General features: G+C 45.8%; 1 protein-coding gene and 1 long non-coding RNA gene across 2 annotated transcripts in view; one reads left to right on the forward strand and one right to left on the reverse strand.

The window, feature by feature from the left end:
• Nucleotides 1–249: 249 nt before the first annotated feature.
• Nucleotides 250–8,750, reverse strand: LOC146008491 (uncharacterized). Its single transcript, XR_014444516.1, has 3 exons — nt 8,688–8,750; nt 1,946–1,995; nt 250–444 (listed from the first exon to the last, which is right to left on the reverse strand). It is a non-coding gene; the product is annotated as an uncharacterized LOC146008491 (long non-coding RNA).
• The window catches only part of CYGB (cytoglobin), a 120,498-nt gene continuing 103,249 nt past the window's right edge, over nt 4,690–21,938 (forward strand). The window contains exon 1 of the mRNA XM_083147838.1: nt 4,690–4,843. Within this exon, the coding sequence (XP_083003964.1) occupies nt 4,797–4,843 (47 nt within the window). The 5' untranslated portion in view covers nt 4,690–4,796. The remainder of the gene's footprint in view (nt 4,844–21,938) is intronic.

A 21,938-nucleotide genomic window follows, 5' to 3' on the forward strand; every position in this document is an offset into this window, starting at 1 on the left:
TGCAGTTGCCTTTTTTGTATACTACAGTATACTGAAAACTCTTCAGTTGCTGCTCAAGCAAAACTGTAATATCCCTAAAAATGTCCTGTTTCCACTATAAGAATACAGGCTGGTTAATTGTGATTATTGTGCTGCATATGTGCCAATGACATGGTGAGTACAGCCCTCCCCACTAAGGAACAAATCCACACAAGTAACTTTAGTACATGGAAAAGCCTTTAATCTCTCTGAAGACAAAGCCATCTGCTACTTGTCACCTGGGTGAGTGACCTGTGTCCTTGTTATTTCTCATGTGCCTGGGCGTCAGGAGGGTTGTTTAGATATTGCCATGATCCCTGTGTATGAATGATGTTACAGCTCTCCTCCTGCTGCAGAATTGGAGGAGGTCCAGGAGCGCCGAGAAGGCCCCCACTGAGTGTAAAGGTCACAGTCCAGATAATCACACTTTGAAAAGGAATAGGAGATTAAATGTTCAGGTGTATTTATTACATTCAGGACAGTAATATACAGAACTGGATAATCAATCATAAAACAATTACATCCAAAAGAAGATCCCGCTATGCATATTATATTTACTATAATCTTCTGGTAATGATCTAATGAAACTATTGTCACCGGACACTGCCAAGATATCAGTCACTAATATAAAAGCATTTGGGGGCTTGGGTAACTATGGTGCAAAAACATTTGGGGGCTTGGGTGATTATGGTCACTGGGATTAAATAATCACATAGAGCTATTAAAAAGTTTTCTAAAGGTAGGGGAAACTCTTTCTTTACAGTAATATGTAGTAATAAGGTTCTTTATATATTACAGGATATAATCATGAGCAAACTACCTGCTCATAATGGAGTACCATTATTATTGTAATATCTATCTGTGCCGTAGAAGTTTGTGTGAGAGTGATGCACATTGCGGGTGTGGAACATTAGGTTGACCACTATTGCTCGACACATGAAAAAGATTGACAGGCTTTAGGTTGACACTGACAAAAGGTCAACACAAGCAAAAATGTTGAGGTGAAAATTGTCATGCTTCAGGCACACTATTATAATCTGACGCTAATGCCCACTAGGATCAGAAGGTAAGAACAAGTCAGTTTAAACATAAATTAATAATGAAAAACTCAAGTCGACCTTTTGCAGTGTCAACCATTTTCAAGTCAACCTTTTGTCAACGTTGACCTAAAGCCTGTCAACCTTTTCATGCGTGGACCTATTACATGTTGACCAGTAGTGGTCGACCTAATAACTGTTGACCAATCTACTGGATCATGCACATTGCATAGAATTGGGTCTGGATCATAAGGTTGACCACAGGAAGGTCGACATGCATTAGGTCGACCACCGAAGGTTCGACAGGCCTTAGGTTGACACACTCAGAATGTCGACATGGTTTTAGGTCGATAGGGTCATTAGGTCAACACGTGCATTAGGTCGACAGTCAAAAGGTCTACATGGGTTTTTCACAGGTTTTTTATGTCCCAAATGTAGACGCAGTGGACATGGATACCGTATCAGTGCACCGCGTCCCCCCGCATGGCTCGCTTTGAGCACGGTGCCTCACTACGCTCGCCACGCTATACCACCTGTTGGCACATGCCCGCTCAAAAAAAAATTGAAAAACCCATGTCGAGCTTTTGACTGTCAACCTTCCTCATGTCGAACTAATGCTTGTGTCAATTCACTGACCCTGTCGACCGAAAGCCCATGTCAACATTTTGAGTGTGTCAACCTAATGCATGTTCACCGTTTGTATGTCGAGCTAGTGTCCGTATACACATAGAAATATCCCTGCAGATTCTCAATCACAGCCACTGATTGTTGTTGTTTCTATTTGGTAGCATTATACATAATCAATCTTCCAACACGCAAACACAGAAACAATAATCCTGGCATAACCTTCAGAGGTTTGCTGCATGGTCCTACAATGCAGTTGAACTTACCAGTTCACTTTTCATAGTGACTATGGAAGGCAGACACCTAAACACCAGACCTGTAGATATAAGACAGGGTTATAAAAAGAAGTAGAACTAATAGTCTGACATAAATAGAACAATACTCACTACATGCCCATGACTGTATGAATGCTAACACATCATTTGAATGAGAAAAATGTAAAACATAATTTTGTTCCTGTTAACCATGCAACTGAGCCTATAAAGACGGCTAGCTTTATACAGTCAGAATCAGTGGTTCTCAAACTCGGTTCTCAGGCTCAACAGTTCATGTTTTCAAAGTTACCCGGCAGGTGCACAGGTGTACTCAATACACTACAACACATTTTAAAAGATCAATAAGCGGAGCTAATTATTTTACTTGTGATTATGTTTGCGTTCCTGAGGACAGAGTTTGGGAACCTATGGTGTAAGATTATGCTACACTCATCACAAGCTGCTGAACATGAGAACTACAAAAAACCTTAGCATCTACATGCATCACGTGAGAAAAGTCAACTTTGGGCCTTGTGACAGTTTCTGGAAAGTTTATATATTCCTACCATCTAACTATTTCTATCACCGCACAACCATATAGACAAGAAGCAAAGCATCTGTTTGCATTTGAAAAGGATGTTGCTAAGTGTTCTGTGTATATGAGTGAGGTCTGAATGCATATACTGTGTGTAAGTATAAAAATATATGGTCATGTTGACATCTGCAGCACATGTTTGTTGTAAAAGCCTGGGGAGTGATGTATATCTCTGTCATATACAGCCTTCTTCCTCCGCAATGAAGATTGATGCTGTGTATTTGTAATCTGCTGTAGCAGCAGCAGCAGCACACAGCTCCCCGCTGCTCCCCATCTCCCAGCATGCTCTGCCTCCACAGGCAATGCGCTCTGGAGCTCAACCTCAGCGTGACTGGACTGCAGAGTCTCCACACCTCCCCCCTACATGTCTCTCTAATGCAGGGGGGAGGAGGGGGTCCTGGTCCCTTTCCCTACTCTGTAATACACCTGATGTGGACAAAAAAATGGCTCCAGCACACAACCTTTCTTAATTAAAGGTTATATTTTCAAGCTTTTTTTGCAAAAGAAATAGCATATATTCACAGTGTGATACAGTAAGACCATTACAAAATCACTATAATGCCCTGCTACATCTCCCAGTAGCTTTCATTACATACTGTGCATCCAATCTTCACTATTATATATAAGGATGCTTCAGTGTGACCAATTGTTATTCTCCAACATTGTCATATGTCTGCTATATTGCTGGATACAAGATGTGAAGTGGAAACTATGGGCCTGAATCAGAGGTGGCATTTGAGAAAAAAAAAACAGTGCAAGGCGTATGCATTTTGTATACAACATTTCTATTACATGAGACCGCTTCCGCGATCCATGGGTGTATCATGGTGGAGGGTGGGACGTAATCGTCATCCTATCTTTTCCTTTTCCTCTCTTATGGACCCTACACATGTAGAGATTTTACTCAGCAATGCTAGATCGGTCAGCACACATCGTTGCACAGCGATGTGTCAGCCCAGTGGCGTAACTACGCTGCCGCAGAGCCCGCGGCGGCTTGGGGGAGCCAATGCTGGCGTGGTTTGCGAGTAGCGCCGACAATAAATGAGGCACTGCTGCACGGAAGGAGAACTGGCGCTGCTCTTCACTCTCCTGCTTGTCCTGCCCCTGAAGTCGGTGTGTGTAGTGTGTGAGGTCTACTGTGTTGGGACAGTGCTGTGCTGTTGGCACCAGCGTCTGCCTAGTCTCTTTAAGAAGACTAATGTGGCAGGAGGAAGAGAGGGGAACAAGCCAGCACGTGGCTATACTTAACTTACACTTCCCTAGGTACTTGTGTAGTTTCACGACGCCAGTATGGCGCCGTGCGTCTGAGTCCCCTTGTGGGGCTCGCCCACGCTGCGGGCTCGGTGGCTCGCTACGCTCGCCACGCTATTTAGAATCAACTCCATGCCAACATGGAAAGTGGAGGTATGAACTATCCATGTTGGCATGGAGTTAAGTTACTTTTTTTTAACATAGTTTGTGGCGAGCGTAGAACCCGGAAGTAGCACGGTGCCATGCTGGCGCCGTGAAACTACACAAGTACCCTTCCCTATGTTAGTAGCCCACATAGCGCTACTCTGCGCTGCCCCGCACTCATCCTGTCACTCAGACGTAACTGCTTTACTAGTGCGCTAGCCAGTGCTGATCGGGAGCCGGCTCTGGCCTCATCACAAAACTTGCTGAAAGAATTATCAGTGACCACTCCCACCCTGCTCATGACTTGTTCAGAAGACTGCCATCTGGGAGGCGATACAGCTCTCAACTGGCGAGGACAGCCAGACACAGAAACAGTTTTTACCCCCAAGCAACTTCCATAATAAACTCAAAGGTCAGTGATTCCACCCCATTGTGCTAATCTCGGCACTTGACACATGAATCTAAATACAACCCTAATGCCCTTCCCTTGAAATTATCCTGTTTTGTATTGGTCTGTTATGTATGTACACTGTGTGGGAGCAGTGGTTATCGGAAACAAATTCCCTGTGTATTATGTATGCTGTACATTGATAAACTTGGCAATATAGTGATTCTGATTCTGATCACATGCTCACTAGCATCAGAGAAACAGAGGCTCCCAGGCTGCTGTGTGTACAGCAAATCCTCTCCTGATGGTGGGTGACTGACGCTCGGGCAGGCCACATCGTCTCTTCTACTCTCAATGAACCTGCTGGCGTGTACAGCGCCACCAGTGTGAGGCAGTATTCACTGTCAGTCACCTCATCATCCTGCCAGATCCCCCAAGCAGCAGACAGAGCTCCGGATTTGCTCAGGAGGCTGTGCAAGTACACAATGCTGCTGCAGGAATGCCATGAATGGAACACCAACAGCAAACCCAGGTCAGTGTTCCTATCACATTGTCTATCCTTGATCCATTCTACGGTCTCCCACCAATGCCCCCATTACTGACGTCTTCATGCCAGCCCAGTGTCTCCCCCCCCCCTTCCCCCCCTTTCCTCCCCAACCACTTCACTGCACCTACCCAGTCCAGTCACAATGTCCCCCTTCCTCTCATTCAGCTTGGTGTCCCCTTTCTAAGGCCTAGTGTCCCCCCTCCCACCCCTATCTCACTGCCCCTCATTCCCTACCAGCCCATTGTCAACCACCACCTCAATGACCACCTATCGCAGTGTCTCCTTTCCAGGCCACCCTCTGCCTCTCCCCTCCACTGACTGTCTCTCACTATCACTCTACCTGTCACCCTCTGCTTCTTTCCATAACCCTATCTCACTGTTATCATAGGTGCTTTAGATTGGGAATCATCCGACAATAGGTAAGGGGCATTGTTGGTTTGTGGCTTAATGTGTAATTGGCATTATGGTGTGTGGCGTATAGTGTAAGGGGCATTACGGGGGCACCAGAGACAATTTTGGGTGGGGGGAGAAAATTTTATAGTTACGCCACTGTTTCAGCGATGTGTACTGAGCGATCAGGGCCAGTGTTCCATACTTGCCAACTTTAAAGTCTCCTCTTCGGGAAAAGGCCAGAGAGGAGACTGGCAGCATCGCTTCTATATATTGCTATAAAACAATGGTGAGACAACAATGGTGAGATGGCGCCCAATGGTGTGAATCCTTATTCAATATAACCTTATAGGGTCATCAACAAAAAGTCCCAAAATCCTTGAGAATGTTTAATGTGAATGAATGTTCACTTATGACAAATCCTCTGTTACGATATGCTCAACACTTATAAGAATAGATGGAATAGTTTCACAATAGCAAAGAACCCAACGCATTTTGTCAATATAAGACTTCATCAGGGGTTGTTCAGTTCTGAGTGTGGCGTGTACATTAACATAGAGGTTGTTTCACAGGCAATAAAAGGAGCTTCAGTGTTTAATTTTCAACAATTCCTTTAAATCAATGACATAGCTGCAATTACTATCCAAGGTTGGCAGATAGTATAAGGGCTAGTTAAACTCCAACACAATAGAGCTGTGCTCTGCAGTGTGACTGTGTGTATATATATATATATATATATATATATATATATATATATATATATATATATATATATATATATATATATATAGCTTAGCATACTGACGGCTATTACGGACTATTTAGAAATAACTGTACACACCAACACTGGTTCAAGTCAGCTGACTTGACCCAGTGTTGGTGTGTAAAGTTATTTCGAAATAGTCCGTAGTAGCCGTCGGTATGCTAAGCTGTATTACCACACACCTGTGTGGGTGACTGAGCTCCGGACGCAAATACTGAAGCATAGAATAGAGTGCCGGCCGGGGGAGAAATTATATATATATATATATATATATATATATATATATATATATATACACAAATTTTGATAGATGCGGCACTCCGTCAGGTCAGCTGTAGATACAGTTAATACAACGGTGCCCCCTGCAGTAACAACCCACCGGGGTTGGCTTTGGATACAATATGCTTGTGGCGGCAGGACTCAAATAAAGTCACTGACAACCCGGATATACTGACATTCCAAGACCTAGTGGTCCCTTTATCAAGGTCTTCTACACCTTGATAAAGGGACCACTAGGTCTTGAATCGTCGGTATATCCGAGTTGTCAGTGTCTTTATTTTAGTGCTGCCACCACCAGCATATTATATATATATATATATATACCATACCTCCCAACTTTTGTCCTCTTCGATGCGGGACGCTGTCACGCTGCTCCTTCGCGCCGGAGGGGGCGTGGCCTAATTTCGGGGGCGTGGCCTATACTCGCGGCTCCCTCGCGAGGCCACGCCCCCATTTTGCCGCTATGGGGGCATGACCCAGAGGCTCTGTGAGCCTCTAGCCATGCCCCCAGCCCCCTGGCTGCGGGAATAGACGCTGTGCGCATGCGCACAGCGTCTATTCCCCGCTGCTTAGCAGCCGACAGGGGGGACTCCCAACAGCCCCCCCACTACGCGGGACACTGCCGCCCGCGGGTGGGACATCGGGACAGGCCCTGACAATCGGGACTGTCCCGATAAAATCGGGACTGTTGGGAGGTATGATATACTGTATATATATATATATATATTTCTCTCACTTTGAAAACGGGGCATGTAGGTCCCCAAAACGTCAGTCTGTATGAGAGGACGGATATTTAAATAAAAAAGCTTTTTCAACATACAGTAGTTACCAGTCTCCGTGAGTGCCACTACTGCAGCACACCTCTATTTGAACCCTTGTGGAAGGCACCGGAGCAGCTCCACTGGTAAGCCGAGTGCCGGACCATCCCACAGAACTATATATATGTATTATATACTTTTTTAACTCTTACTTCATTCAACATCACCTAACCCTAGGTCTCTGCCACAGTGCTGCAAATCCCTGGGAAATCCATCAAGCACATATAATACATCCATGTATGCTTATATGTGCTTAGCAATCCCCACCCTGCATCTGCACTTCAGCCACCGCTGGCCATGAGTTGGTTTAAGTATGCTAACAGAACCACAGCCACATGTCCATATCTAGATTGTAAACTTGTAAGCAGGGCCATCCTACCTTTTTTACCGTCTGTAAATACACAGTTTGTTGTATAGCTGTTTCCAAATGTAAAGCGCAATAGAATTTACTGCGCTATATTAGAAACTTATAATAAAGGTAAAGAGAAACTCTGTACCTGGCAGGAGCTGCTTGAGGAGTTAATTGTACATGGATGGTGGAGTGGTCGGATCCAAAGGTGCACTTACATATGCAAAGTAGGCATTGAATACTTAAACCTCAGTTTACATATTTTCGGATTTGAGAATTAGGGGGGAATTGAATCCGTGCACAATCAGCTTGCACCCAACAATCAGGCCCTATATTCTCATGAAATGGGTGTTGTGTACAAGATCTACAGTCATAATGTTGACATTCACAATGTCAATGCAAAAATGCCAACATGAGGTGACTGTTGACAGGTGTCACATACAGAACAATCCTAAATGACATTGCATACCTCCCAACATTTTCCATTAGTGAAGCAGGACTTCAACGAGCGTCCAGATGCCCCTGAAAGGGTCGTGGCCACAGAAAAGGTGGCGTGGTCTTGTGGGTATGTCTATGAAAGTGAGCCACACCCCCTTTCCCATCACTAAGGGGGGGGGGGGGGCATGGCCAGCGCATTGAGAGCTACTGGCTATGCCCCAATCCCTCAATATTACCATGAATAGACGCTGTGCCAGTGAATGCAGATTGTAGCATTTGTCCCTGTAAACCTTTTACCTCACTCGCTGCTGTGGAAACATAAAGTTCTAGACTGCTCAGAATAAAGTGTCCACTTGATTCCTTTGTTGCTTCAAGTTCCTCGCATTACATTTCTCAAGATTTTGTCGTGACTTGGGGACACTTAATAGAGCCATAAGGATCATTGATCTTCCCAGGGTGCTGCACTAGAGACTCTGACTTGCCACATGCAGGAATGTAAGAATACACCAGTGCCAGGTGGGATTTGTGCCAGAGTGCCACCTGCTCCCACAGAAACATTATATGCAATTTAGAGGATTTTGGCAACCTGCATAAAGGATCTAAGTGTTCAAGCCCCGAATTACAGAAACTAGTTAAGATATGAAGAGATTATAAAAAGCCTTTCTAACACACTACACATTACATTTGTAGGCAGCAACCAGTAAGCAGGACACTGCAGCTTTCCTCGATGATTACACACTACACAGCCCAAATCTATTCCTAATAAACCCAGATCAAGCTGATTGTACTCACATTGTTCTACCTGCTCAGCCTCCCCAAGAGTGACCATGGAAGTGTTTCCAAATCAGCTCCCTGCAGCCCTGTATATAATAACACAGAAGACACAGTATTTTATTATAGGCAATGAACTCATTTCTGTTAAGGTTTATTTACTAAGATAGTTCTATTGAAGATTGGATGTTGCTTTGGGCAACCAATCAGAATCTACATATGTATTTAGCACCTTCTAGAAGATAATATATAGAATCTGTTTGTTTGCCCATAGCAACATCCTGTCTTTAATAGAACTCCCATCTTAATAAATAATCCCATGCCCTACTATGTGCCCACACTGGGATGTAACTCACCCGCTAGATGTTGCTGATGCCACTTGCATCCCACGAGTAGGGTTATCGTCCATTCTTTCAGGAAGTCTAAAAGATGATAATAAAGTCATCACAAACATAATGACCAAATGCTGAACAAGTGCACATGAAGGTAAGGGAATTGTGTCCTTAGAATTCCACCGCATCTTTTAATTGCTCCTGCCAAGAGAGATCAGTAATTGAATGTTTCAAATGTCTGTTTCTAGAAGATCATAAGGATCTGCATACCTTGATGACTTTATTCTGAAGTGGAATGGACTAAACAGTAAATTTAATAGAAAGCGCTAATGAAGCATTACTTCCAAAGCAGTATTTATCAAACAGGTGCCAATGATAGGTGCTGTGTGGTTTGTGGTAATGCTGCTTATCAGATGTTTGAGTGTCAAATGCCAGCTTACTCTCAATTGTAAATATTGGTTGCCAGTCTCTTGGAATACCTACGGCTGCACCTTGTTGGAGAAGTGGCGTCGCAGCAGCACAGCAAGGGTACTGAGCACCATAACCGTTGTACACATTCTGCCTGGAGCATCACCAGCATGGCACAGGGTAGATGAGAAAGTTATTGCATAGCCACCAGAGAGAGGAGCAGAATAGATGCAAGATTTCAGGAGAGATGCTCAAGCACCTACAAAGCTCGCTCAGTCCCACGGACAGGGTGAGTGTCCTATCGACCTCTGCTCCTGAGTGTCTCTGTCTCAGGGTTTTAGAGAGGATTATGGATCACCAGCGATTAAGACTGGATAGATTACACTTACATCCATGGTGGTGTAAGCGAGGGCACGCATCTCATCTCTGTCACAGAAACCATAATTAATATGCATTATGAGTCAGTTATATATGAATAAGCCAAGCCTGAGAGGATTGTCAGTTAATATCCAGGGGATGATAATTTGGTTCTTACCTGAGAAAATATTGCCATTATGAATTGCACAGATAAATTTGTACATATGATACGCACATTAATTATTTTGCTGTAACGTATACAGGAGTGTACAGCCCTGAACTTAAACCAGGTGCACAGGGGTAAATGCATTCTCCTTTATCAGAGAAGAGGTATCGATGATTATCGATAGACTGCGCATGTTTTGATCACTTGCCGTACGCTAGTTGACAGTCAACATTTGGGAGTAGTAACCAGCTGTTTTCTAGGATTGTCCAGAAATCCCAAATGGGAGGGTATTTGAGATATTTTTATTTAGGATGGTCACAAACCCTTACACATGACATATGCAGTGGCACTATTAGCTGTGTTGTGGCCAAGTACCGAGAAGGGGTGAGGCCAATGTGGGGAGGTGTTGCCAGCCCCCCTCATTAGGAAATATTAAAAGTCTTAAGTCCTGTGTGGCCACACAAGGACAAATGGGTGAACAAGTTGGGGGCAGAGGAGGAGGGATGGTACATACGATCACTTACCCCTTCACACATTATGCAGAGAGAGAGAGAGCAGACTGACTCTTCTGCAGCTGCTGCTCTCCCCACCCATGTGCACAGCAACATGTGCTGTGTGCTGGACTAGGGAGAGAGGCTACTCAAAGTGCCCTGGTTTGCAAAAAGGAGGGGGCAGAGTGGCGGTTTAACAGTTCCAGGCCCAAGTGAAAAGCCCCCTAGCTCTTTTTTTTCTTTTTGGTGCTACTCCTTGTATGTAAGCTGATTCAAACATAGATTGATCAGATTGTGCTAATTGTGTGACCACACTGGACACAGATCTAGTCACTCAACCTACTTAATTTTTATCAATTGAAAATTGTCAATGAAAAATGGCTATTTATTTATTTATTAACAGTTTCGGTACTTGTTTCCTATCTGGGCGCCCAGGTTTTCTACGTACGGCACCGTAATGAAATCGGATCGCATCGCATCGTACACATACACGATATTGAACGATGCGATGCGATGCGATCCGATTCGATTTCCCATAGGAAACAATGTGAAATGGCTCAATTTTGCCAAATTCTCATAGGAACAATAGTAAATGGGCCAAAAACACCCCTGAACATTGAAATGTCCCCCCAAAAGTAGTTTACGCCTCCGCCATCAACGTGAACCCGAAGCGTGGCGAGCGCAGCGGTACGCGTCCTCCGACCTTTTCATGCCCTACTATCCACGTCGGCGTGGAGTGAGAATAGAATAGTGTGGCGAGCGCAGCGAGCCACCGAGCCCGAAGCGTGGCGAGCGCAGCGAGCCCCGCGAGGGGACGCGGATACCTTCACAGTTATACGCGTCCCCTCGCGGGCGACGCGGACACCTGGGAAGCCCGCGAAGGGACGCGTTTACCTGTGAAGGTATCCGCGTACCCTCGCGGGGCTCGCTGCGCTCGCCACGCTTCGGGCTCGGTGGCTCGCTGCGCTCGCCACACTATTCTATTCTCACTCCACGCCGATGTGGATAGTAGGGCATGAAAAGGTCGGAGGACGCGTACCGCCGCCCCTCGCGGGCTCGCTGCGCTCGCCACGCTTCGGGTTCACGTTGATGGCGGGGTGGCGTCAACTACTTTTGGGGGGACATTTCAATGTTCAGGGGTGTTTTTGGCCCATTTACTATTGTTCCTATGATAATTTGGCTAAATTGAGCCATTTAACATTGTTTCCTATGGGAAATCGAATCGGATCGCATCGCATCGCATCGCATCGTTCAATATCGTGTATGTGTACGATGCGATGCGATCCGATTTCTCTACGGAGAATAGCATGGTGCGCAATTAACTTAGTGGGCGCCCAGATAGGAAACAAGTACCACAGTTTCTTATATAGCGCATACATATTGCACAGCGCTTTGCAGAGAATATTTAAACATTCCCTGCCCCAGTGAAGCTTACAATCTATGGGCCTTATTCTAGTTCACTCTTTCTGGCAAAATCCTTCTTAGATGGACAAAACCATGTGCACTGCAGGGGGGCAGATGTAAAATGTGCAGAGAGAATTAGATTTGGGTGAGTTATTTTGTTTCTGTGCAGGGTAAATACTGGTTGCTTTATTTCTACACTGCAATATAGATCTCACTTTGAAGTAAAACCCCACCCAAATCTAATTCTCTCTGCACTAGTAACATCTGCACATGGTTATGTCCATCTAAGAAGGATTTTGTCAGAAAGAGTGAACTAGAATAAGGCCCTATTTTCCCTACCACATGTACACGCACACAGACATTCTAAGGTTAATTTCGTTGGAAGCCAATTTACCTACCTGTATATTTTTGGATTGTGGGAGGAAACCAGAGTACCCGGAGTAAACCCACACAGGTACGGGGAGAATATACAAACTCCGCTCAGTTAGAGCCATGGTGGGAATTGAACCCATGACCTCAGCGCTGTGAGGCAGTAATGCTAACCATTACACCATCCGTGCTGAACTCAGCCCAGTTTACCTGCTGCAGTAAGAAGGAAAGTTTCACGCCTGAGGGTTGAGGTGGACCCTAGGAAGCCTCAGACGTAGGGATAGATGAGTACACAAACCTAGGAGCCCTCAGAGGATGCTAGACATACCTGATGTAGTAAAAAAATGCCTGAAGCCGGAACAGGGCAACAAAGTAATAATAAAATGAAGTCTTTTATTTAGGCACACAAGGGCCCTTATTCTGATCGGTGCGGACATTCCCGAATTGTTACGGTGCGGGCCGCACGCAACGCTGTGCGGCAGCGTGCGGGCATCGTCCGTAGAAACGCCCACGTGTCCTCCGCATTCGGACGGAGTCACTCTTTAAGAACAGGGCGTGTGTACGGACGACATACAAACCGTGCGTGTGCGGGGGAAACGTACAGATTCTTGCACGGTCTTCCCGCACAAGCACGGTCTTACCGCGTGAGAACGTACGGAAAGCTGTCCGTACGCCCCGATGCGGAGTATTTACGCACAATCCAACACAATTTTGTACTGAGTACACACAGCGATCACATGACCCACTTAGGCTATTAGGCAACCTCCTGAAAAAGGGATTGTTAGCAATTGCAATCAATTAAATGCTCATCTATACTGACCCACATTCCTACTACATTCATGACACACATTAACCCTTACAGCATGTGACCCAAACATACATCTAGATACACTATGTACATTTTGCTTATTTTAAACATTTTAAACAACTTACACATATACTTTAGCATGTTAGAAAAAAACACTGACAACTTTGAACTTTAAATAACGATTTATTCAAAAATAACTTGCCCCAACCCAAAATTTAAAATTCCCCATCAATTATGCGGTCCATCTCCACAATCATTTGGCTCATCAGGCCTTTCAGTCTCAGGAGGGCCCCACGGCGACCCTCCTCTGCTTGGGCAGGCTCATCTGTGGAGGAAATTAAAAATGAAAAATGACTAATGATATTCATGCATACATTTAACATAGTCAAAGCTACATTTTAAACATGCATTCTGCGAGGTGTGTGTGTATATATATATATATATATATATATATATATATATATATATAACTATATATATATATATATATACACACATATCTACCTATATATATGAGACATACACCTATACATACATGCATACATACTACATGGAAAGCCTGATTTTGGCCCTCTACCCTTTACTCTGTAGAACACCTCACAGTCATACTGCTCCTTCTCCATCCAAACCCACCCATGACTAAGCTCTGAGAAGCATGCCACGCGCTGCACCAATCACAATTCGGCAAACAAAGTTCAGTGTCTGTTATATGATGGAGCCTGGCAGGGGAGTTACACAACTCTCAGGAATGCTCAGTACATTTGTGCAATCAAGCATGGCTTGCCTGCTGATGGTCTGCTCCAGAAATCATTGTCAGAATGCCAGTTAGGGGAAGCTGCAGCACTAACCCACTCCCATGCTCAAAAGCATTACTAAGCCCAAATCAACACACAATTATGGTGAAAAACATACATGCAGACCGCAGGGGGTGGTTAGCTAGAGGAGGGCCCAGGGGCACTCACCACTTGTTACTCCAGTCTAAGCCACGCCTGGCCATACTCCATTTATGCCATACTGAATCTAGTTAACAAAGATCATTCGCCAGTAAACTCTTCTCACCTATATGAGCCTACAGATTGTATGCAACCAGCAGGGACATGTAACCCTTACATGAGCAACTCATCACTTTCTTCCTGGATACAGATTAACTACACAGGTTCAGTGGCACTTCAATTCGACCTGAAAGCCATCCGCACAACCTGTGTCATTAATATGTGTCCAGGATGAAAGGGATGGTTTGGCCACCCTATCTAACCCCAAAGTGTGTCTGTTGCTACCCAATTTGTTGTTTGGCTTTATAGTATTTTCAAACACATTTGAATCAACAGTGCTACATATCAAATAGTGGATGACAAAAGGAAGAACGAATCTTTATGTATACATACCACTTTCGGCCGCCTGGTCAACCACACAGGCCTCCTCATCCTCCCCCTCTTCCTGGGCCTCCTCGGCCGCCACGACCTCCTCCTCGGCTGCCACCTCTGCCTCCACTGGCCACTCAGCCTCCTCCACCCCTTCCTCAATCGCTTCCTCCTCGGCCATCGCTGGCTCCGCCTCCTCCTGTGCCAGGCCTGCCTCTGCCTCCTCCTGTGCCAGGCCTGCCTCTGCCTCCTCCTGTGCCAGGCCTGCCTCTGCCTCCTCCCGGGCCTGCCTTGCTCGTGCACGTGCTGTGTTTGGGAAAAATGAAAAAAGTGCCAATTAGTGGTAATTTGTAATAAGCCTTATCAACCTATAAATGCAAAGGTTAGAGGTACTGATACTTGTACATGCAAACAGCTCCTCAGTGGCCTTTACAAAACACAGCCTGTAACATGGCAGGTATGCTGTGACATTTGGGCCATTGTAAGCATCACAAGCATTAATCCTCCCCAATAACATATTTTATGACCATTACAGGGTGTCAATCAGGAAGTAGCACTCATATATTGTATGGCATGTTTAACTCATGATCAGGCTGCTGACCTTAGTGGATTAAATAATGTCAGGTAAGCAATCATGTACAAATCCACATTTACTGTTGAAATACTCACATCGAGCAATGCTGGCCCTTATGCTCTGAAGCCTCTCTGGCTCCCTGCGCCGGAGGTCGGACCACCGCCGCTCAAGCTGTGCGATGGTCCGCCGCACTTGGGTGCGGGCGTAGATCCGCCGGCGGGCCACCGCATAGGCAGAGCGTTTCTGCCTATTGGTGATGAATGGGCCCGCACGACCCAGCCTGGTCTCCATAACGGAGACCAGTGTCTTCAGCTCGGCTGCAGAGAAGGGTGCTGCTCTGCCATAAGCCGCCATCTTAGCAATGGCACACATCAAACAATCATGTGCTGTCATTGGTTGATCAGAGTGATATTTGGTATTAACTTTATTGTTCATTTTTACACTAACAGCGTGTATGCGCCCGAACAGACGGCTAACCCATTGCATCGCACACCCATCCTAAACAGTGTAAAATAAGATGGAAACATATTATACCTAATCTCTAACATTCCACAAACATGGGTATAAGCAACAGGTGAAATAGTGTGCATCTCTAGACACTTACACCTAACTCAACAAGGTACCAAACAGCTAATGTATAATGAAGGCAGACCTTTTCCCAAAATGAGCCCATGCAGCCATGTGTACACTTACCTTCTACTGGGCCATATTACAGAGGTGGAATGAAAAGTAGCTAGCATCTAACCTGAATGTGGAGTGCTTTCACTTGTGATTTGTATGGTAGCACTGATTACTTGTGGCTAAGTGGTGGACTGGATTGACATATGGAATGGGTACTACATAGCAAACAAGTGCACAGTACAGAAGTACATTCAAATATACATGTCATGTCTGACCTCAGTTGTATTTGGTCATTGGTGTTGGAATCTGCATTTAGCAAATAAATCACACTTACTGAGTTTGCCAGGTTTTCTGGAAATATTTCGCCACACCAAGGGGCGGGCCGTATGCGCCGCACGGTTGACGCTGGGGTACGGAACGCGGCCGTACGGAACGCAGCTTGCAGCTGATTAACGCCAATTACAGAAATAGTATTTAAAGTGGTCCTAGAAAGGCAAACACTTGTTGCAAACATGCCAGGCTCAGACTCTGAGGAAGAGCAGGTGGTGCAGAATCTGTTGTCCCGCATGGAGGCCAACACCACATATGTACCCCTCAACCCAGAGGACCGAGCTGGCCCATCAACATCAGGCCAATCAGCAGCTGGGCCATCCTCAGCAGAATCATTGGGAACCCAGCAGGTGGCTTCCCAACAGAGTAGCCAGCCCAGCACTTCAGGTACAGCAACCGGTGCCCGTGGCAGTGGCAGTGCCCGTGCCCGTGGCCGCAGTGGGGCAACACGGGAACCAACAACACGAAACATGGCATTTGAACCGCGGGAGCTTGACATCCTGGTGACCCGGGCACGTGATTTAATTGAGTGTCCTGCGGTGAAGTTGACACACACAAGGAGATGGAAGATCTGGGAGGAGATAACGGCGGAGATTAATGCAGTGGCTCCACAAGTTCGTCAGACGGAGCACGTTAAGAAGAGGCAAGTACATGTGTGTAAAATTTGAGTAGGACAAGTCCAGTAATGTTTACATTCAATATTAGATGGAGTTGTTTAATGGGTGTTCACGTTGCTTGGACGCACAGACATGTAGGCCATGACATTGAATTGATAGTTATTGGAGGGTGACTGTTTTTGTATCTTCTAAGGATTGGTTTGAAAAAAGAATATAGTACGTTTGGTGTCAGTAGGCACATGTTGTATTATGTTTCAGATTGCAATGGGTGCTACAGCAAACATGAGGAGTTACATGTATTAATATGTACACTTTGATTGCAGGTGGCACGACTTCAAAGGCAACCTCAAGAAGAAATTGACCGAGCGGTGGCAACACAGCCAGACCTCTGGGGCTGGCCCCATGCCTGGCAAGCTGGAGCTCACCCCCCTGGAAGAGATGGCCCAGTGCTGTATAGCAGTGGAGGAGGTCCGGGGGGTGAGCACTATAGACAGCGAGTCCCCAGCGGAAGTGATGGCTTCTACTCTTGAAGGTAATTATTTGCCAGGCCATAAGTAGATGTTTTAAATGTTGCATGGAATGTGTGGTAATTTGAATTTTCTTGTTCAACAGCATCGCCACCGCTTGGTCAAGATTCTCTTGAGGAGGTTGTGGAGTCTGTGCCACCTGGCCCCAGTAGCAGGCCCGTGCAGCAGCTGCCAAGATTGTCTGCGGCTGAATTGTCCATGTGGGGCCGTGTGCTGGATAGTATTGTGCAGCAGGGAGAGTCGGCATTCGAGCGGGTGCGCAGGGCCGAGGAGGTGCTGCAGGGTTTGACCACCAGCCAGCAGAGTATTGCTGAGAGCCTGCAGGCTATGAGTGCCAGCCAGCAAGCTATGGCTGGCAGCCACCAAGCTATTGCTGGTAGCCTGCAGGTGCTGGCTGATCAAGCCCTGCGGCAAAACGACCTCCTCCTCCGCCATAATGAACTTATGGTGGAGCTAGTTAACAGCAATAGGGCCCTAATGTCACCCGCTTCGGGTGCATTACCAACCTCATCACTCCCTGCTGCCAGAGGGGGAAGAAGATCCACCCCCTCACCAGCACGTGCTCCACATGAGCCACCATCTGACTCTGGCCGTGGACGAGGCAGAAGAGCTGCTGCACGTGGCAAGGAGCCTGCCAGGGGCAAACGTGCTCGCAAATGAACTTGTGTCCCCATTAATCTCCTCCGTTATGTCTTCCCAAATCTTCCATTGAGCTGTGTGTGTCAGCATCCTGTGTCCAAATCCGTGCCCAGGGTCACCACTTTTGCCCGCGGTTCAAATGTCATGTTTGGTTCCTCTGTTGCCCTGTTTCAGTGTGCTGTACTTGAAGTGTTGGTGCTGTACTTTTGTTGTGAAGCCACCTGATGTGTTCCCAATGATTCTGCTGTGGCTATTTATTCCCTTATTATGTAATTTTTGTCCTGGTATGGTACCATTTGTTTTGTTATGTATTTTCAATTATTGCCAAAGTTTGTTTAATAAATGTTATTTTGGCCCCACAAATGTCTGTATTAATTTAGACATGCAGAAGTGGCATGTGTATTAGTATTAATATTATTAAGTTGTGTGCATTATTTGCAGTGTTAAAGTGTGTGACAGCATGTAATGTTCCCTTTAAGCTGCAATGCTTCCAATTGTAGCAGTGAGAAGCGTGTAATTAACAAGTCATGGGTAAAGTATGTGATTGTATTGGGTTCAGGTGACATTGGTTGAGGTGCGTCCGTCCTGATTAGGCGTTCCGATTGCCTAGCGCATGACCGAGTGGTGTCCGCAAAGCAAAAGTAACCTTTTGGACACCGCACATTTCTTCCCTTTTTGTTCGCGTGCATTCGGCGTGCTGTCTGAATGCACGCCTACCAATATATGTGTACTCCCCCGTGTCCGCCCATGTTTCCGCCCAGTTTAGCCCACTTTGAAACTACGCCCCTGTGTCTTTCCGCATGACGCCCATAACACACCCCTATTGGCCGAATGTATGCGGTGCACAGTTCTGTACGGGATTAGTGAGAACAAGTACGGAGACCATGCGTGGCACATGCGCGTCGCGTTCTCCACGCATGCGCAGACGGCTAAAAAACGCCATCCGAAAGAATGCGGAAAAGTCCGCACCGATCAGAATAAGGCCCAAGATGATGACAGCGGCAGATGATAACAATAACTGTGTATAGTATTTCCACACTGGCAATAATAAATGACAGTAAATAATATATAAATCACCACATGGAGATAGAGAAGATTTAATCCTTAACTGAGGTAAATAGTCCAGACTCAGTGATGTGCCACAGGGTCCACACCATTGATGGAGAATGGTACCACAGCTCAGTACCACAGTGTCTTCGAGTAATATACCTCCACTGTGGAATATTATTTGGCACTGTGGTACTGATATTGAACAAACTGTCAGTATTGGGGAACTGTGGTACTGAACAGTAGATGATGCAGGACTATGAATCAATGTTGAACGAACAATCGATGATGTAGATGGAGGACTGAAGAATATATCAGGAAGAACTGTGAATGGATGTTGGATGAACAATCGATGGTGTAGCTGAAAAACTGAAGAAGAGATGATGAAGAATTAAAAATCAATGTTGGACAAACAATCGATGATAGAACTGAAGAATAGTTGATGGAGAACTGTGAATAGATGTTGGACCAACAATCGATGATGCAGCTTAAGAGCTGAAGAATAGATGATGAAGAACTGTGAATCGATGTCAGGTGGACAATTGATGATAGCACTGAGGAGATACTAGATTGAAGAAACGCTGAAGCATAAGGAGTAGTCAGGCGGCACCACTGAAGATAGTAGGCGCTGGTCTCTTTAAGATAAATGGCTAGTATAGGAGCTGGAATCCTGGAGAGCAGCAGAACACACCCATCTACAGTGAAGACGACTGTTGAGGGAAAGTACTTTTGTTAATGGCGTGGCTGCGGCCTGCTGTGTTGGTGGTGACATGCGGCAATGGCGTAAACTCCGGAGGCCACGGAGAACCAGACCAAACACATGAGGAGCTGAGGAGACAATCAGCATGTTAGTAACACACTGGAGGCAGACGTAGATGCTGTGCGGCAAAAGGCACGGAGATAGTGCTCATGGAATCCAGTTCTAGTTCTAACGGAAGCGAGAATGAAGAATTTTGGCAACTTCATACTCAACTTCTCTTTGAGTCTTGACCTTTTTAGACTTTGGAAGATTTGCATGGAAGGACTAATGGGTTCAATATATTAAACGTCTTTGGAACTTTCAAGAAGTTTAGCAGTTTAAGCTTGTATGCAACTAAGCTTAGATTGATGACTTGCTCCACTTGGAAAGACCTATAAAGACCTATAAAACGAGAAGCAAATTTCATGGTAGGTACCCTGAGTCTCAAGTTCTTAGTGAAAAGCAAGACCTGATATCCTGGCTTGAGCACAGGAACAGCCTTAAGTTTCCTATCATCAAATGTCTTGTACCTGATGCATGCTTTTAGAAGAGCAGAGCAGATGTTTTCCCAGAGATCTGCAGCAGGTAGAAAATCAGGTACTCGAGGATAGAATCCATACTTTGCATAAAATGGCATGGTATTGGAAGAGGAGTGGTGTTGATTGATTTGACAAAATTCTGCCCATGAAAGTTGAGCCCAGTCGTCTTGAGAAGAAATATAGATGCGAAGAAATGCAAAGTCTTGGTTTACTCTCTCAGTCTGCCCATTTGTCTGAGAATGGTAGGCTGTAGAGAATATCAACTTAACTTTGAGAGCAGCACCCAACTTCGCCAGAATTTAGCAACGAATTGGACCCCTCCATCGGAGACTATTTCTAGAGGTAGTCCATGAAGTCTAAACATTTCTGTGATGAAGACTTGGGCCAGCCTGGAAGCTGACAGGAGGGCAGTGAGAGGGATGAAATGAGCCATCTTGGTGAATTGATCCACTACCACCAAGATGGTATTAAATTTGTTGGACTGTGATGAAGTCCATCGACAAATGAGAGAAGGGCAAGAGGAATTAGTTGACCAGCAGGAGACTGGCGGTTCACTTTATGCTGGGCACACTAATAGCACAAAGAAATAAACTCTGTAATGCCCTTCTTATGTTCTGGCCACTAGTTGGATCTGGAGAGAAAAGCATAGGTCTTTTGAAAACCGGAATGTCCGGCAAAACGGGAGGAATGTGATTACTGTAAGAGTTTCTTTTGAAGAGGAGCTTTCACAAAACTTTTACCTGGTGGAGAAGTTGAGTTCATTATCACCACTGTGAATGCTACAGGATTGATAATAGAGCATCACCCGATAGCTCTAAACTCTTCCTCTATCTCCCAGGAGCGTGACAGGGTAACCTGAGAACCTGGACAAAATGGGAGTTTAAAAGAGAAGCGAGAGAAGAAAAATGCCCACCCGGCTTGAAGAGGATTGAGGCATTGAGCCGATTTGAAGTACAGGAGATTCTTATGATCAGTTATGATGGTAATCACAAGAGTAGCTTCGTCGAGCAGGTATCTCCATTCTTCCAAGGTGAGTTTAATTGCTAACAGTTCTTGGTTGCCACTTGCTGGTTGCCACTCAGCTGGAGAGAACTTTTGGGAGAAGAGCCCGCATGGGTGAAGATGACCATCCTTGGCATGCTTAGATAATACGGCTCCTACCCCAACAGAAGAAGCATCAACCTCAAGGGAAAAGGGCAACGAGGTATCAGGTTGTCTAAATATAGAAGCGGATACAAACTTCTGCTTGAGAACAAAGTACTGTTACTGGTAAAAGGAATTTTGTAGTAATATTAAACCGTTCAGTGGTAGGGTTATTTTTAGGGAGCGCTCCCCACTGGGCAAGGTTTTTATGGGAGCGCTCCCTAAACTCCCCCTCTGCATTTCTCCGGGCCGGGCAGCACCACTGAGCACTCCATCAGCTGTTGCCCGGCCCTGCTCCCGGCCATCTGGCTGTGTGCAGCATGACGTTACAAGGTCACACTGCACACAGCCAGGGGAAGGAGGCACGGCCAGGCAGCAGGAGCCAGGCAGCTGCTGAAGCTGGGCCCAGTACGGATCTCAGCGCTCAGCGGCGCTGCCCAGCAAGATGGAGCGCAGGCAGTGGCACTCCTGAGATTTTCCAAGGTTTGCCAGTCTGCGCACTGGAGCATAACCCGGAGAATTCTCGGGAGTGCCATTGAAGGGGTTCATTTTCAAGGTGTCAAATCCCTCGAACTAGTGCAATACAGTGGCATCACTAGGGTTTGTGTCACCTAGTGCTGACTCCTCGCATCTCAAATGGTTTCATCCAGCTTTGCTACTTGGTGATAATGGAGCTGATTCTAGTTGGAACCCTCCTCTCAGCATTCACACAGGGGAGCAATGTTTTGCAACTGCGCATGCGCATAAACATTTATGCACATGTGCAGCCATTTGGTGCAAGTGGGCGGTCCAAACTGCTT

Source organism: Crinia signifera, chromosome 6, assembly GCF_055691185.1.
Source record: "Crinia signifera chromosome 6, ASM5569118v1, whole genome shotgun sequence".
Taxonomy (NCBI): domain Eukaryota; kingdom Metazoa; phylum Chordata; class Amphibia; order Anura; family Myobatrachidae; genus Crinia; species Crinia signifera.